Genomic DNA, 17,990 nt, shown 5'->3' with positions numbered 1-17,990 from the left:
TTTCTTCATAGTTTTTTTTAATTGCTTTTCATTTAAGGCCTATATGTTGCAATTGGTTTATATGTTGGTTCCCTCTCTATCTCTTCTAGTTATGTGGTGTCAAGTTGATTCCAACTCATGGCAATCCTATGTGACAGAGTAGAACTGCCCCGTAGCGTCTCCTAGGCAGTAATCTTTACATGCCTTGTAATCTTTACAGGGTCACTATGAGTCAGAATTGACTTGACAGCAGTGGGTTTAATCTTTACAGGAAGGAGCCTTGGTGGCAGAGTGGTTAAGTGCTTAGCTGCTAACTGAAAGGTCAGTGGTTCAAACCCACCAGTGGCTCTGTGGTAGAAAAAACTAGGAGATCTACTCCTATAAAGATTACAGCCTAGGAAACCCTATGGGGCAATTTTGCTCTGTCCTATAAGGTGCTATGAGTGGGAATCCACTCAACAGCGCACAACAACAACATCAGTCTTTGTTGGAGCAGATCGCCAGGTTTTTGTCCCAAGGAGCTGCTGGTGGGTTTGAACCAGTGCTATTGACCTTTTGGTTGGTAGCCTAGCATTAACCATTGCATCACCAGGGCTCCTTTCTCTCACTTTAGCTTTTTTTTAATTTTCCATGTGATTAATTTGTTGAAGAAACCAAATAGTGTGTCCTATAGCATTTCCTAAAATGTCTAGATTTTGTACCTAAAGATTTAATACATTTCTCTGTCTCCTGAATTTTATGAAAATTGGGAATTATATCTACATTGTTTTCACAATAGAATTTAGAGAATTTACGATGAAAGGATGATGGCTGCTTCTCAGATAAATTTCTCTAATTGTCCCTTTTCTCAGCCAAGACTTTTGCAGAATCTGGTTCAAAGATTAATATGGCAAAGTACTCAAACTCAGCAAGCCTGTAGTCTAAAGCAGGAACAAAACATGGATATAATTAACTATGTAATAAAGAACAAAATAGGATATGCTTTTAGAATGTTATGCAGTGCCTCTACGTAGAAGGTTTTGTATCAGTGTTATTAGGGTAGTAAAGTTTCGATGCTTTCCTGAACATAGAACCCTTGTAGAGAGGGCAGCCTGTGGGGCAGCTCCATCAGGCACACAGCTCTCTGGGACGTGACTGGGTAGGAAACCTGGGATGTTCCTTCTAGCTCTGGGCTTCAGATTGTTGATGACCTGTGTGCTATAGTTCCGGATGTTTTGCAAACTCATGAACTTGCCTTAAAGCTATGCTTGAGCAAAAAAAAAAAAAAAAAAAAAATGTTGATGACCTGTGTGCTATAGTTCCGGATGTTTTGCAAACTCATAAACTTGCCTTAAAGCTATGCTTGAGCAAAGCTAGGGAATATTATGGAGGAGAAGATAGACACACAGCATTTCAGCTAAGTTGAAGTATTTCCGGCTTGTCAATAACTCTATTAACACTCTTAAAACAGATGATGTATCGACATACTTCTGTTCCTTTCTCAAGCAAAACCAAACCCAACACTTGCCGGTGACAAAAGACATTGATTTGAAGAAAAGTAACAAGTATTAGGAGAGTAACTCCAAATTTGGGCAGTATGGTGTCATTCGATATACTATGCACTTATTTAAGGACCCCTGGTTTTTTTTTTTTTGGTGGCCCAGGGGTTAAAGTGTTCAGCAGTTTGAACCCACCATCTGCTCTGTGGGTGAAAGATGTGGCAGTCTGCTTCCGTAAAGATTTACAGGCTTAGAAACCCTACGGGGCAGTTGTGTTCTGTCCTGTAGGGTGGGTATGAGTCAGAATCAATTCGATGGCAGCGGGTGGGTTATGCACTTTTTTAATATGCTTGAGTGTTGTACTTTTGGAGTTTTTTTTTCCGACTAGTTGTGCTTTATATTTTGTATTCTGATAAGATTTATGAAACTGTTTCTTTAGGCACAGACAGCGCACATTGTCCTGGAAGATGGAACTAAGATGAAAGGTTACTCCTTTGGCCATCCATCCTCGGTTGCTGGTGAAGTGGTTTTTAATACTGGCCTGGGGGGGTAAGTCATGCTTCTATTCCAGGATTCTATTCTTTCTCTACGTAAAAAAATAACTGGATGAGCTTACTCATGATGGGAACTTGAAATCACCCCACAATAACAAGATTACATATTGTCCTGACATTGCATGGTGCCTTGTGCATAGCTTACTGCAGCCATCCCGAAAGGAGTATAGACGTGAACTCCCTGCTGCTGTAAATGAAAGAGAATGTGGCGACTCTGATGGGCCCCTGAAAGGAAGAACAACATTAATTCTAGCAATTTATGTTGAGAGGGCACAGTTTATATGGGTTCACTGAGTGGCTTCTCAAGTAGAGGGATGACTCTGAATAGGGTGAAAATTGGGGCAGGAGAGAGGCTAGGTAGCACTTTGTAGTGCCATTCCATTACTAAAGAAAGTTAAGAGTCAACATTGCACATATAATTTGAAATACTGTAAGGAGATAAGTATGTGTTTGGTATATTATATAATTTTGCACTTTAATAAGAAAGGATCAATAGCAGATACATTTGTTGTTTTAGAATAATCAATGGGAGAGCAGGTACACAGATACAGTGTTTTCAGGATTTATCAGTTGTTACTCCATTTAGCATTTAAAATCTGTTGTTAGATGTATAACAACTAAGGCAAGAGTTGGTATAGAAATTATGTAGCTGGTCTTACCTAGTCAACAAATGTTTGTTCATCTGGGAGCCAAGAGGCTGAAGTTTTGGTCTCAGTTTCAATGATAAATCATTATGTGAGATTGAGAAACTCATTTACCGTAATCTCTCTAAATCCTACTTTCCTCATGTAAAAAGTGATGGGCCTGGATTAGATAGTAATTTATAGCTGGGGATTCAAAAAATTGAGTCTTAAAAATAAGTAGATTAAGCATTTCAAGGCTTTTCCATTAGAGATTCAGTAGACTAACCTTTCTATAAAATATTTGATATACTTTTTAGGAAACTTTTGAAGACAAGGAAGCATTGGGTTAGCTGATGCTGAAGATAATTGACTGACCGAACTTTCATTATATTAATATACATCCTTCTCTAAACTCTTGGCTCTCTGTGTGAAGAATATCAGATAATTTTTTTTTTAGTAGTTTCACTGGTGAAAACATTAGATTACAGTGTATGAAACCTGTTTGCAAAGTTTTGCTTCAGAAGGTAATTATTTCAGCTTTTCGACAGCACTAATTACTAGCTGTGTTAATATACCTGCCAGCAAACAACTGTTTAATATAGATCAGAATGATGGAGGGCACTAGAGTTTTCTTTCTTGTGATAGATTACTGGTAATAAATCTTGTCACATCACAAAAGGCGAACAGGACCTGATGGATTAATTTGCCTCCGACACTGTAGTACTCTCGGACAAAAAAAAAAGCTGTGTTTATTCATTTACTGGAGAGAGTATTATGAGCACGTGTTTAAAGGGGATGGCCAGTTCTTTTATGCAGAAAAAGAAGAAAGGGAAATACAATTAAATTAATTAAAGGTTTTTTTGATGTAGAAGAAGGCCTTCATTTGTAAGATTAGTCCATAGACCCTGCTTCCCACTGAGAAATGCTTTCATTCATTATGTGTCTCACTCAGTGAGGTGGTTGATAATTAAGGGAGTTACTTTTGTTTTCATCTTCAAGAAATGCATTTATATTGTGTATAAAACTTGGTTAAAAACGGATTAGTTCCTGACAGGAGAGGCATCTGAGAAATTAGCTGATGGGGATTGTGGATAAATACTGCAGCACTTTAGTCACCTTAGGGAGAGCTGAGCCAAAAGACGAAGCATTCTATTGACAAAGTTAGTTCTGATAGGAGCTAATCTGGAAAGGGTTGAAGAATTCATGTTGACTGCTGCCTGAGCTGAACTTTACTGTTTCAAGGTTGTCGATTCTGTCCCCCTCAGCACCTAAATTCACTTTCAGAAGTAATCCACATGAAAGATGTGGTTTAACTCATTCTGCAGAAAGTGAAAATGTAAGTGGGGTGAGGGCGAGGAGGACTCAACTGAAACACATTCTGGGGCACAGGATAAATGTAGATGTTGTTGTTGTTGTTAGGTGCCTCGAGTCAGTTCCGACTCATAGCGACCCTATGCACAACAGAACGAAACACTGCCCGGTTCTGTGCCATCCTTACCATCGTTGTTATGTTTGAGCTCATTGTTGCAGCCACTGTGTCAATCCACCTCGTTGAGGGTCTTCCTCTTTTCCGCTGACCCTGTACTCTGCCAAGCATGATGTCCTCCAGGGACTGATCCCTCCTGACAGCATGTCCAAAGTATGTAAGACACGGTCTCGCCATCCTTGCCTCTAAGGAGCATTGTGGCCGTACTTCTTCCAAGACAGATTTGTTCATTCTTTTGGCAGTCCATGGTATATTCAATATTCTTCGCCAACACCACGATTCAAAGGTGTCAACTCTTTTTTGGTTTTCCTTATTCATTGTCCAGCTTTCACATGCATATGATGTGATTGAAAATACCATGGCTTGGGTCAGGTGCACCTTAGTCTTCAGGGTGACATCCTTGCTCTTCAACACTTTGAAGAGGTCCTTTGCAGCCGATTTACCCCTTTTTTTTTAATGTAGATAGCCCCTGGTATTTATGGAAATAATGTTTCTTAAGTTTTATTTTACACACATACACACACACATGCACATATATATATATTCAAAACTTTGAAATAAATCCTTCCCGCATTGCTCCCTAGCTCTACATTATTATTTTAAAATAATTACTCAAAATCTTTTAACCTAGAAGTCAGAGATGCTTCTGGTATTTTTTGTGGGACAATTTTTTTTTTCTAAGCTGATAATAACTCCCAAACTTATATATTACTTTCTAAAACGAAAAGATTTTTAAAACCAGCTTTATTGAGGCATACTTTTGCATAATTGAACACCCTCATTTTAAGTGTTCAATAAATTTTAATCAATATATACACCTGTGCAACCACCACCATCACAGTCAGGATACTCTCCAGTATTCTAAAAGATATTTTAAAAATAACTTCCCAATTTTTGACAGTTAATATTTTGCTGGAAATGGCAGCTTTCAACTGCAAATGAAACTTTGGACTCAGAGACGTCTGGTAGGCTAGGGGAATCTTCAGGATATCTGGAGACTTTAAACAGAGAAACTATGGAGGGTTTTTTTTTTTTTTTTAAGGAATTTAAAAAAATGAAAGAAATTGAAGGAATGAAAATTGTATGAGAATATTCTCTAATACTTCTGAGTTGTTTTTTCTTTTTCATATCATTCATATCATGATGTAAATGTCCATATTGTATCAGGAAATTTCCCTAGATTTGCTAAAATCTGGAGATAAGTCTGTGGGATTTTAACTTTATGTCTTTTAGTTTATAAGAGCCCGATAATTCAGAGCATGCATGTAGATTGCAGTTTTATATTTTTATAAATTTCTTGTTGATAATTGTTGGCATCTTTATCCAGGTACTCTGAAGCTATCACTGACCCTGCCTACAAGGGACAGATTCTCACAATGGCCAATCCTATCATTGGGAATGGTGGAGCCCCTGACACTGCTGCACTGGATGAACTGGGACTGAGCAAATATTTGGAGTCTGATGGCATTAAGGTAGTAACAGAGAAGGCAGTTTAAATAGTCTCAATGTGGGGAGTATATAGTTGATTCCTTTTTAAGAATCTAAGAAGGGCAAAGTTGCCCCCTTGATATTGTAGAAAAAAAAATTACACTCATGTTCTCAACCTCATTCCTAGGTATATGAGAATAATCTTTAGCTTGACATTATTTTGAGAATATTTCTCTGAACACTTTGCATTCATTCTTAATGTGTTGGCTAAAATTTGGAAAAATGTTGTTATAAGTCCTAATAACATGGTAAAGGAACTGGTGATGAGTCATCTTTTAAAATCAGTTTGGTAATCAACAGTGTACCAGCAATTTGCCTTTTAGTCTAATCTTTTTTAGGGGATGAATAAATGATAGCTTATATGACTGCTTGAAAGTAAATACATGAAGTTTTCCTAGTCAAGACAACTTTGGGTAACATCTTAGGAATGTGGGCCATATAAACAATTTTGAAAATTTGTATTCCAAATTCCTCACTCTATTTTTTTCTTCTCTGTTTTTCTTTTCACCACCCTATTCTGGACTGATCATTTAGCTAAGCTCTCAACATTTCCCAAAAATTTTAATGAAGTGCTCAGCCTCCCGTATGTGTAGATTAAAAAAAAAACAAACAAACTTTTATACTTCATGTACATTACACAACTAGTTATTAAGTAGCTTATTGGTAAATTTCAGGTCAGACCTAATAGTTTTAGTATAAGTCTAACCCATGCTTTTCTTACTGGTAAACCTTTTGTTGTTAGCTTGTTTTTTTTTTTTAATGTACTTTGAATCTTCCATGATCACCAAAGCATAGAGTAGGAAAGAGTCTAAGATATGAAACAATTCAGCTGCCTCTAATTACAGGGTGCCAAGAAGGCTACCTTAACTTAGTCTGGGAACTAAGCAAGCCAGATAAGCCTGGTCCCTCATATGATAATTAAGAGAAAAAAAAATACATATGAAGACAAAATTATTGTTTAGCTTTCTTTCTTTAAGCCTCCAAAATTTTTAGCCTTACATCAGTGGACTTAATAAAGCCTTTAAAAATGCAAATCAACTCTCAAGACTAATCACAAAAGTTGGAAAATATTTTGTGATCACACCTTAAAATAACTGTTTGTCTTTCTAGGTTGCAGGTTTGCTGGTCCTGAATTACAGTAATGACTACAACCACTGGCTGGCTACCAAGACTCTAGGGCAATGGCTACAGGAAGAGAAGGTGAGAAACATGATGAGGCATCTAGCATCAACTAAGGACTGATTGATGGTACCCTTGGAAAGTTGGCAAGGTGTATGTAGATTTGAAAGGGCCAAGCAGATGAGGTACAGTTTTTGGTTCACAGTCGATGAATACAGATGCTCTATTTTATTGCTACTATTATTATTATTTCATTTGGAATCTCTCTTAGAGAGATATTTCTTCTACTGCAGGCAGAGCTATCTGGGCTTACCCTTTTCCAAACCTTTACCCAAAAAAGTACCACCTATTCTCAGTTTAACCACTAGGTGACACTCTTACATGCTCGGTAGCATATCTCATCTGGTAAAGGGAGTAGAGAAAATTTTAGTTTTGAAGTTACTCTCTTGAGCAATTTAAGGTCCCTCCTTTATCTGGGATCTGTTTATGTAACTTGCTTCATGGGTTCAAGTGTGACTGTGCAGCTCCTGCAATTCTTTCATACGATACTTTCTTCATCTTTAGTTACTTGTGAGCATAAACAGATTATGACTAAGTCTCTTCTGGCTAACTGTAACCATTGCATGGTAAACAATTAGCTATAACTTCATTTGAAATAAAGAAAAAACATTTTATGAAACCTTATCTGATACCTTTCTTACTTTAAGTATTATTTTCTAATCAAATAAGAGGAGTCTTTTGGTTTGAGTGCTACAAGTACTTAAAATCAACTGACCTGCTAGATTTTGCTTCATCTCCAGTGTTGCTGCAGCTGCTTTTTGTTGAATTACCGATGAGCCTGTAACTGACAGGATATTATTCTCAAAGAGCTCTACCTTTTCAATGAATATCTATGTATTACAGCTAAATATTGCCTCTTCCTGCCACATCAAAAAACCTTGATCTTGGCTTCCTGGTTTTCATTCTTTCTAAATCTTAATGAGAGAAGAAGGCATCTATATCATCTCCTGGGCCACTACTGTATTCTCTGAATCATTATCTGGACTTACCTCCATTACCAAGACAGTTAATTACTGTAACGGTCATTCAGGAGACTCCTTATTTTATGGTACTATTAGTTTTAATGTTTCCTTTGTGTTATTTAGGGCACATGATATTATAGCTGCTATGATATTATATAGCTGCTTCAGGTCCCACCTAATAGTTTTAGTATAAGTCTAACCCATGCTTTCCTTATTGGTAAACCTTTCGTTGTTAGCTTGTTTTTTTAAAATGTACTTTGAATCTTCCATGATCACCAAAGCATAGAGTAGGAAAGAGTCTAAGATATGAAACAGTTCAGCTGCCTCTAATTACAGGAGAGGACAAATCACTCAGGTTATTGGTGGCAGAGTAGAAATTAGAACCTGGTTTTGGGATTCTTAACTCATTGCTCTTTCAATATACCACATCTTTTTCTAACCAATCTCCTCAAAGAAACTGTGTCATCTTATCGGCTCGTAGGATGGGCAAGTTTTAGTATTGCCTGACTACTCAATAAGGTCCTTCAGAGATATTTGTTGAGTGTCTATACTATGCCAGGAACATTTTAGCTCAACACTTGGATATGCGTATGATTTACATATGGTCACTTAGGAAGATCACAGATTTCATTATGTATATATATGTTTGTATATATTGCTGCTTATTTAACATCCTGAGTTAAAAGTAACAAAACTGCAGTAGCAGGAGATTGATGTTCAGAATTTCTTACTTTTTATTACTAGTAAGGGCCTTGGTATGAAGACTCCAGTGCCAAAGTGGAGAAGCAATTTACCGTGTTCTGACAACACAGTCACCCTGGGTCAGAGGAAAGAAGGAGTGGGAAAATTATTTACTGCTCAAGAAGATAGATGAGGCTAAATTTGTAGCTTGAAAACAGTATGCTGAATCTAATTTCCTCCAATTTCACTGTGACTACAATTTTTTTCTTGCAGGTCCCAGCAATTTATGGAGTGGATACAAGAATGCTGACTAAAATAATTCGGGATAAGGTACGATCACCATCTTTAGCCAAATCTGTGCTTCTTCACAGATATTTTTGCCCCCTCAGGGCCTGAGGGATCTGTGAATATATAAAGGAATGAATCCAGCCATTTCTGCTGTGTGGATCTCTGTAATTTTTGTTTTAGTATTTCTAACGTAATTTTCAAGACTGAATACTTGATTGGTATGTTCATTACTGGATGGCCTTGAGGTTTTTTTTTTTTTTTTTTTTGAGATTAATTCCCCTGGCAGGAGTTTACTGAGTGCCTGCTATGTGCTCACTGTACCAGCCACCTCTAACCCAGGGAAATAGAATACTCTGTCCAAAAAAAAAAAAAAAAAACTAGGCATTTATAATTCAGCTCATGTGACAGGACTCATTTTAGTGGAACAAGTGGAGAAGGTAACTGCGTGCATAACACTTTTGTCTAAATTGAATACCTACTTGCTGAAGAATGGAAACCAAAATGTACAGTATTGGTGCTGTTATCTGCTTGTTCCTCCTAAAGGTGTTATCTGTGAAATTAGTGAGTTATGTTTCGAGAGTGTGCCAGATAAACACAGAACGAGTTGCCTCAATGACATTGTTTTTCTTGGGGTTGTACCAATGACCAAGGTGATAAAAAGAGAGTTTACCTGAGCTTTCATATCCCATCATTGTAACATCTGACCCCTCCTCTGAGAATATTTGATCACCACCTGCTTGCTCCTTCTTGTTATAAGACATTGACACTATTTCTTGTTTCCCTTACTGGAAGACTTCATATCTCAAATCAGAAAAAAAAAAAAAGAACCTCTGCCTCACAAATGTTAGTTAAATTCTCCAAATACACTGAAAGTTTTCTCACTGAATTATGTTACATAAAAAATAATATACATGGTACAATTTGAAAGTACATCTATGAAACAGATTCTTCAAGAAGATCTGCTGTAGATTTCTTGTTTGAATATTTATTGACACAGGATCTCAGTAAAGAGGAAGAAACAGCAGCTTTGAAACTAAGGACATGGACACATAACCATGGCCAAAGGAAACTAGTGAGATTTTGTGAAATGATTCTACCCTCTACCCCTGCTTTTATTTTCTCCCCCATGACTTTTCTGAGAATAGATGCTAGTAAGATTATTTATCCCTAGTAAATTCTTGCATTTTCTTAACCTAGTGATGTGATGGTTGCAGTAAAAAATGATGAGGCTACCTGGGTGGGGAAGGAATAAAATTGAGATATTTGATTAAGGCTGCATGTTTGGCAGGTTGAATAAAAGGTAGTCAGACCTAATGATCAGAGAAAACTCTTGACAAGACCACACGGAATTCGTTCATGTGATATGCCAATTTAAGGTAAACAGTCCTTTTATCAAAGGCAGTTAGGTTTTCAATATTTGGTTGAATAGTTTAGCACATACAAAATAGTTGTTGTTAGGTGCCGTCGAGTGGGTTCTGACTCATAGCGACCCTTCGCACAACAGAACGAAATAGTGCCCGGTCCTGTGCCATCCTCACAATCATTGTTATGCTTAAGCCCATTGTTGCAGCCACTGGGTCGATCCATCTCATTGAGGGTCTTCCTCCTTTTCATTGACCCTGTACTTTACCAAGCATGATGCCCTTCTCCAGGGTCTGGTCCTTTCTGACAACATATCCAAAGTATGTGAGACAGCCTCGCCATCCTTGCTTCCAAGGAGCATTCTTGTTGTACTTCTTCTAAGACAGATTTGTTCCCTCTTTTGGCAGTCCATGATATAGTCAATATACTTTTGAACACCACAATTTAAAGACATCAATTCTTCTTCGGTCTTTCTTATTCATCGCTCAGCCTTCATATGCATATGAGGCAATTGAAAACACCAGGGCTTGGGTCAGGTGCACCTTAGTCTTCAAGGTGATATCTTTGCTTTTCAATACTTTGAAGAGGTCTTTGCAGCAGATTTACCCAATGCAATGAGACTTTTGATTTCCTGACTGCTGCTTCCATGAGTGTCGATTGTGGATCCAAGTAAAATGAAATCCTTGACAACTTCAGTCTTTTCTCCATTTATCATGATATTGCTTTTTAGTCCAGTCGTGAGGATTTCTGTTTTCTTTATGTTGAGGTGTAATCCATACTGAAGGCTGCAGTCTTTGATTTTCATTAGTAAATACTTTAAGTCCTCTTCACTTTCATCAAGGAAGGTTGTGTCATCTGCATAACGCAGGTTGTTAAATAGTAGTTTTGCCTACTATATTTGATTACGAGGTGCTTGTTCATATTTATTCATATTTAAAAATATAGTGTACTTTCACTTCTGTTAGGCTAAGGTTGAAAAGTAAGATTGTATTTCATCCACCATGCTTTAAGAAAAAGAAAATAAGAACTGAGAATCAAATTCCAAAGTTAGGAATTCATAAATACAGTCACAGGGATTCTGCAGCTTGGATTCTAAAAGTAAGTGCAGACCACCATGAATTCAGGGCTTCAGAAAAGTTCATTCCAGTTCAAACCCCTGCTGAGAATTTGCATTTCTAATAAGTTCCCAGAAAGGCATACATATGAATCACTTGGGGGATCTTGGTAAAATGTAGATTCTGATTCAGTATATCTGGGGCAGAAATGTAAATTCTCAGTAGGGAATTTGTTAGAAATACAAATTCTCAGCAGAGGTTTGAACTGGAACAAACCAGTTTGAAGCCCTACATGAAATTTAGTAATCTCCTATGGAGGTGAAAGATGGTTTCTAGTTAGTTTTCCCAGCATTAGAGACAGCAGTCTGTTTTAACAATAGCGCTTATATAACAATCATGTCTGAATTACATGGTGGCACTTTCTACCCTCGCTCACTTGGTCACAAGTGATTTCTCTGCTAAGGAAAAAGTTTAAAAGATAAAGGATTCCTTCTATGTCCTTTAATGTAATAATTTATTAGTAGAAAGGCAAATCAATAAATTATTTTAACTTTCTTCCTTAATAAAATCTTGATTACTAAATATATATAACATACCATCTTCTCAAATAGATCAAAGTTAACTTATTTTTATTTGTTAGTAAGTTTTATATTCCTTTGTTAAGTATATAAATCTCAAAATGCAGCTAATAAACATTTACCATGTTTAAGCTAGTGAGGCTAATATGTGAAAACTTCATAAAAGGTTAAATATTCTTTAAAATTCTACCCTTAGGGACACTTGGACATTAACATGTCCAAAGCCATAAACATTTTCACCATCACACTTCAAAGTTTATGGTTTATGTAGGATTTTACCAGGTCTTTGAAACAGTTCAGTCTGGTTCAAACTCCTGCTGGTAATTTGCTTTTCTAACAAGTTCCCAGGAAATTATACAGAAGAACCACCTGGGGATCTTGTTAAAATGTAAATTGATTCAGTATATCTGGAGTGGAAATGAGCTGGAGTGAACTGGTTCCAAGCCCTGGATTTTACATTCTTTTGTGTGTGTGAATTAATTTTAGTATCATAAGGGAGTTATGTTGCCTTTTTTTCCCCTAATTTTCTTCAATTTTTAGATTTCTTTTTTCTTCTCGACATATTGTTGTGTCCACCTCTCCCATGAAATATCTATGTGTCATATGCACTAAGGAATAGGTACTCTACACGTTCCAATACAAACCTGCCTGGAATCTGGAGACCCAGATTCTTGTGCCTTTTGACTTTGCCTACCCCAGGCATCTGACACAGCACTAGTAATACTGATTGTATTTCCCACAATGTACTTTGCAAATTACTTCATCCTTCCAGTTGGAGAAGGTGAAGATCCGCTGCTGATGATTAAAAAAAAAATAGGAGTAGTTATTTATAAAGACATCTAAGTCTTGGAGCAGCTGTTTAAGTCCCTGTGAGTTTATCCTGTCAACGCCTTCACTGTAGCTCACTTGTAACTGTCTATTTTTTAAATTTGATAGGGTACCATGCTTGGGAAGATTGAATTTGAAGGTCAGTCTGTGGATTTCGTGGACCCAAATAAGCAGAACTTGATTGCTGAGGTTTCAACCAAGGTAAGAGATTTTCCTTTGTATTTGCTATTTTTATTTGATTGCCTGTGGACATATGGTACCTTTCTTGCAATATGAAAATCTTTGTTTCGACGGAGGTAAAAATGATCTCATACCAACTAAAGTACATATCACAAAATTAGTGCATTTAAAGTTAGTAACTTTTGCTTATGAGGAAACCTTCATGCCCTGATCTAGAGGCTGTTTACTATTATTTGAGCTTTTTTTTCCCTTTCTGGTTCTCCAGCTCAAGGCTTTAACAACATCAAATAAAAGAAGCATCAAATTGCTATTGGAGGGCATAGTAATGATTAGGAGTCAGAGCTAATAGTCTGCTAGAAAGCTGAGAGACTGAAACTGTGTAGAAATCAGACCCAGTAACCAGAGTCTGGGCTCATTTCATGCAGCGAAAAATATTCCTATACTCTGAAGATTTATAGTTCAGTTAAAAAAGTAAAGTTCATAATGATGACTGTGTCACCCCAAAGTGACATATATTAAGAGTACATTTGCAAGAAGGTATAGAATAAATTTTAGAAAGAAGTCCATTGGGTTTGATTGAATACCTATCAATGTAGGTATGAGTGTCTAGAACTAAGTTCTCTGTCCTCTGGGAGTGTAGATCCTGGTAAGGAAGAAAACAAGTAAATCACCATGCACAAATCCTATGATAGATACTCTTCTTGGAGTGTGTTCAACGGAGCCACAGGGCACGCATGGGGCAGCATCAAAATGGAATAGTGGTTGAAGGAAGGTTCTGCAGAGGAGGTAGGCTTGTTCTAAGACTTAAAGTACAGGTAGTAGCTAGGTAGATGGAGAACTAGGGGAACTGAGTTTCAGGCAGGAGAAACAGCATGTGTTGTTAAGAGGCATAGGAATATGAAACAACATGGTGTGTTTTGAAGAGTTATGCGTAGTTTGGTATGGCTGAGCCAAAGGAATTCCACATATTGATGAGTGGCCAAAGGTAAGTCTGGAGAGATTGACTGGGCCTAGATATAGAGGATTTAGTATGATTGGCCAATCAACAGTACTGGAAACTATTGAGAACTCATTCGGTGTCATTTTGGAGCAAAGTACAACTGGATGAAAGAACAAATAACCAGAGGGTTATTGGAGTTAATCAGGACAGAACTCATGAGAGCATGAACTGAGCGGTAAAGTAGCAACAGGAAAAGGGATAGCAAGGTGGATTGGAGAAATGAGAGAAGGAGGTGATGAATATGACCAGGTAAATGGTCATCCTATTTTCTTAGTTAAGGATTTCAATAATTTGGGCAAGCACAGTGATTATTTCAATGGGAGTTCAAGATGCCTATGGGATATTGAGGTGGAACATTGTTTAAAGAAAAATTTTTGGTGCACTTAGAAATTTAAAGGGTAGATTTCTACCCTCTGGTTTTACTGCATAAAATGGCAGATATAACAGAATTTTATTTTCTTCGGATTCTGCATTTGGCTACCATAGTGCTTTGTTGCTGATGTTGTTAGTTGCCGTCAAGTCAATTCCAACTCATGGCGGTCCTTTAAATGTGGAGAATGCATGCCTTTCTAAACCCATTTGAGGTGGTCTGGCTCCATCTTGGGGTTTATTTTCACTGTAGGAGATATGTCTTCAAATTTCTGTTCCATTACGAGTGGGGCAAAAAAGGGTCTCATAGTGGAAGTCTATTTTGAAAAGTTAAAAAGTGAATGCTATTTCTACAAAAGTGATTGAGGTCTTTGGAGAGGAAGCATAAGGAAAAGTACTTGTGGACACAAAATTTGATTTTTAATAGATTTATTCAACATGAAATTTTATTCCTAGGCATAACAGTCATACACACTCTCTTGCCTAAGATAGTTCATGGTTACCGTGATCCGTTCAGAGTAGTCTTAGGGGAAAATAATAATAGCTAACATTTTTCGAACAGTTAATTCTTATAAAATATCACCCATTTCACAGCTGTGGAAACTGAGGCTTAGTCAATAAATCTATTTAAAAGTATATGTAACTTGCCCAAGGTTACATGGCCCACCCAGCCCACTGCTACATAGCTAGCATCAAACAGAACTCGAGTGAATCCAAGATCTCTGTGCTTATCCCAGGGCTTCAAAATGGTTTGTTCTGCTTTGACCCCCTGTTGATAATTTGCATTTCCGTCCCAGATGTACTGAATCAGAATATAGAGTTTAATAAGATCCCCAGGTGATTCTAACCTGATGTTATTTGGCCTTCTGTTTTGGTGGTGGTTTGTTTGAAAAACTCCATTTCTTGGATCCTACTACATCCACCCAAGAAGTTTCCTCAAGGCTCCCTGTGAACTTATTTCCTTTTCCACCCACATTTGGAAGAATCAACATGTTTGCATATTGTATTTCTCTGCCTGGGATGCCTTTCCTTCTCTCTTTCCCCCTCTTACTTTCAGGTAATTAGCTTCAAGCATCAGCTCATTGTTCCCCTATGAAGCCTTCTCCGAATACTCAGCCTTTGTATTCCATGTTATTCTATAAATACCTTTATTATAATAAGGATCAAATTGTATTTAACTCCTTGGAAGGATGCTTTCTCTCATTAGCCTACAGTTAGTTCTTTGAGAAGAGAGGGCATAACTTTCTTATCTGCCTCCCCAACACTTACCATTGTGCTTGTCAGTACATGCTTTAAATAATAAACGAACAAAACAATTGGCAAAGACAGTAACTGGTAGTCAGAGTTGTTGGGAAGAAGCTGTAGATTCTTTTTTGCCATCATATTTCTATTTTAGTTGATATTTCTGATGGTTCTATTATTTTTGTTATTAATGTAAAATCATGATTATTACTAATAGCTATTATAAGTTATATTAATAAAAATAAAACAGATAACGCATATTGAGTCCTTGCTATGTACCAGGCATTACTGTAAACATTTTACGCTGATAAACTTATTCAGTCCTCACTGAAATCCTATGGGAATAGATAATACTCATATCTCCATTTCACCAAAAATGAAAATGAGATTGAGATTAAATAACTTTCTCAGGGTGAACATCTACCAGGAAACTTATATCTAGGAAGGTTGGCTCCAGTCTCTACCTCTTAATCAACATCTCATACTGCTTTTCAATGCATTAGCAATAATTACTAACCACAGTCATACTATCACATAGTAATATTTCAGTACATTTGTAATTGTTTCAGTCCATCCAACTTTTACATTAGTGAAATGTAGATTCTTAAGTTTCTGATCAGACGTAGCATAATGTATGATGAAATACATGATGGATACACTATAAAATTGACTCTGGTTGCATGGAGCATTCTACTCCCCACTGTGACAGCACCTTCACATTGAGGGTCTTTAGAAAGAATGCTTTCCCACTTATCGGTACTGCTCGTCTGTGAAATGATTCATGTTTTCATTTAGCACCAAACAGAATGAGTGTGGAGAATGTCAACTCAAAGAGTTCAGTTGTGAGGACTTTGGTGCAGCAGGGCTTTTTTTTTTTTTTACTAAAAGATTATTGAAAGGGATACAATAGCCTAATTAGTAGCATATCAGATGCAGAGAAAACACACATTGGTGTTGGAAAAGAGATCAAACTGGCTCTGTTTGCATGGAAACAGGGGACGAGGACTTTGAATCTCTGGGAATCAATACCAAGTTTTGATGTTCATATTGTGTATGGACATGCATTCATGACACACTGGAACATATGAAATATGGGTTGTTAAAGAAAGTGAATTTTAAGTTAGAGATGTAACAATGTCTATATTTGGAATTTGATTCCACCATATGCAATATCACTTCTGATTTTTAACTCTTAGATTTGCCTACTCAAATCATGTGGAACTCTTTTCCATTTGTTTCTATGTGTTTTCCTATGAAGATGTGGCATTACAGAGATCTATCATTACTTTCCCTTATTAGAATGATTGAATTTTAGAATTGAGAACTACCTTAGAGATCCAGACCAGGATTCTTCAAATGTGAGGGATGTTGTCCGCCCCCCACCAAAAAAAAAAATTCTGTGGTCAAATTAGATTGAAAAATGCTGTATAATATATTCTTCTCATGGAAAGCCTTAATGCAAATGCTTGTATTAAAGCCTCTGTGAGGTCTTGATTAACCTCTGGCATGCTTTGTGGAGAGTATGTGGTGTGTTTGGGCAGAGATCAGCACAACTGAGCATATATGCAATATATGCATTTGATCTGTATCAAACCAAGGGAAAGACTGTAATGGTGAAGACTGGCTCTGTACCTTAATGCCAGTGTAACTAAATGGTCTTAACTGTGATTATATGTCTATTCATATCAGGGGCGTACGTATATTCCGTGAGTTTCAAGCAGCTAAATCCTCTTGGAACAGATGATAACGTCATTGTCTTGGTATTGCAATTTGATAGAGCTACAACCAGAGGGTAGTATTGCTTTGCTTTAGAGCAGAAGCCTAGGTTAAAGAATAAATCTATACTTTTTCAAATTCTCTGAGGGGAGAGATTACCCATAACATTTCAGCAGTAATTCCCCCAAATCATGGAAAGACTGGAGTATTTTTTTTTTTTCTCCAGAATAGTCAGCAGGAGAAAAAAAATATGGCAGACTCATTTAACACTTTTTTTCTCAAGTACAGTCTAAGAATTATGATTTCACATTCTATAGACTTTGTGGAGAGATATACATTTCTGTTAAAGTAAAAGGCTCTTTCAGATATCCAGATTGTGACTTTCATCCAAACTCTTTGGCAAACCGTCTTGCATTCAGAATGTGCCAGCTAACTCTTGAAACGGACACCAGTGTGAGTGCCGAGCCCCCAGTCTTCTGTGCTCTCTCTTTCTCTCATTTTTATTATATCTCCTTTTATGACTTTGGGGAACTGCTTCTTGGGTAAATGCCTGTGAAAATGGATCTGCCTCCAAGCAGTGCTTAAGCCGTAGGTAACAATTATGATATGCTCTGGGATCCTCTTATGAAATCTACCATTTAAATGTAAATGATTGTTCATAACCTAAAGGGGCCAGTAGTCTACACTACCTTAGCAATTCCTGTGACTCTCACACTGATTAGGAACCACTGCATAAGCCTAGTACATAGTAATTCAACTCTGTCCTCTTCGGTCTTTATTGCAAGTTGAGGATAAAGTGGCATTTAAAGGATGATGTATCTATTACCACATCTGTCTAGTGCTGAATCAGGCAATAATACTTGAAAATTCCATTGCTACTGTTTGTTAATGAGGCAAAACACAGGAAATATGGTTGTTAACTATGGAAACAACCAATTTCTT

General features: G+C 37.1%; 1 protein-coding gene across 1 annotated transcript in view; it reads left to right on the top strand.

Moving 5' to 3' along the window:
• Positions 1 to 17,990, top strand: part of CPS1 (carbamoyl-phosphate synthase 1) — a 133,481-nt gene that overhangs the window by 22,767 nt on the left and 92,724 nt on the right. Inside the window, exons 2-6 of the mRNA XM_003406084.4 lie at positions 1,897 to 2,006; positions 5,448 to 5,592; positions 6,719 to 6,808; positions 8,704 to 8,760; positions 12,650 to 12,742. Coding sequence (XP_003406132.2) covers positions 1,897 to 2,006; positions 5,448 to 5,592; positions 6,719 to 6,808; positions 8,704 to 8,760; positions 12,650 to 12,742 — 495 coding nt within the window. The remainder of the gene's footprint in view (positions 1 to 1,896; positions 2,007 to 5,447; positions 5,593 to 6,718; positions 6,809 to 8,703; positions 8,761 to 12,649; positions 12,743 to 17,990) is intronic.

The sequence above is a fragment of the Loxodonta africana genome, chromosome 6, assembly GCF_030014295.1.
Source record: "Loxodonta africana isolate mLoxAfr1 chromosome 6, mLoxAfr1.hap2, whole genome shotgun sequence".
Taxonomy (NCBI): Eukaryota; Metazoa; Chordata; class Mammalia; order Proboscidea; family Elephantidae; genus Loxodonta; species Loxodonta africana.
The sequence above is the reverse complement of the archived record's forward strand: the minus strand, read 5'-3'. Positions and strand labels throughout refer to the sequence as shown.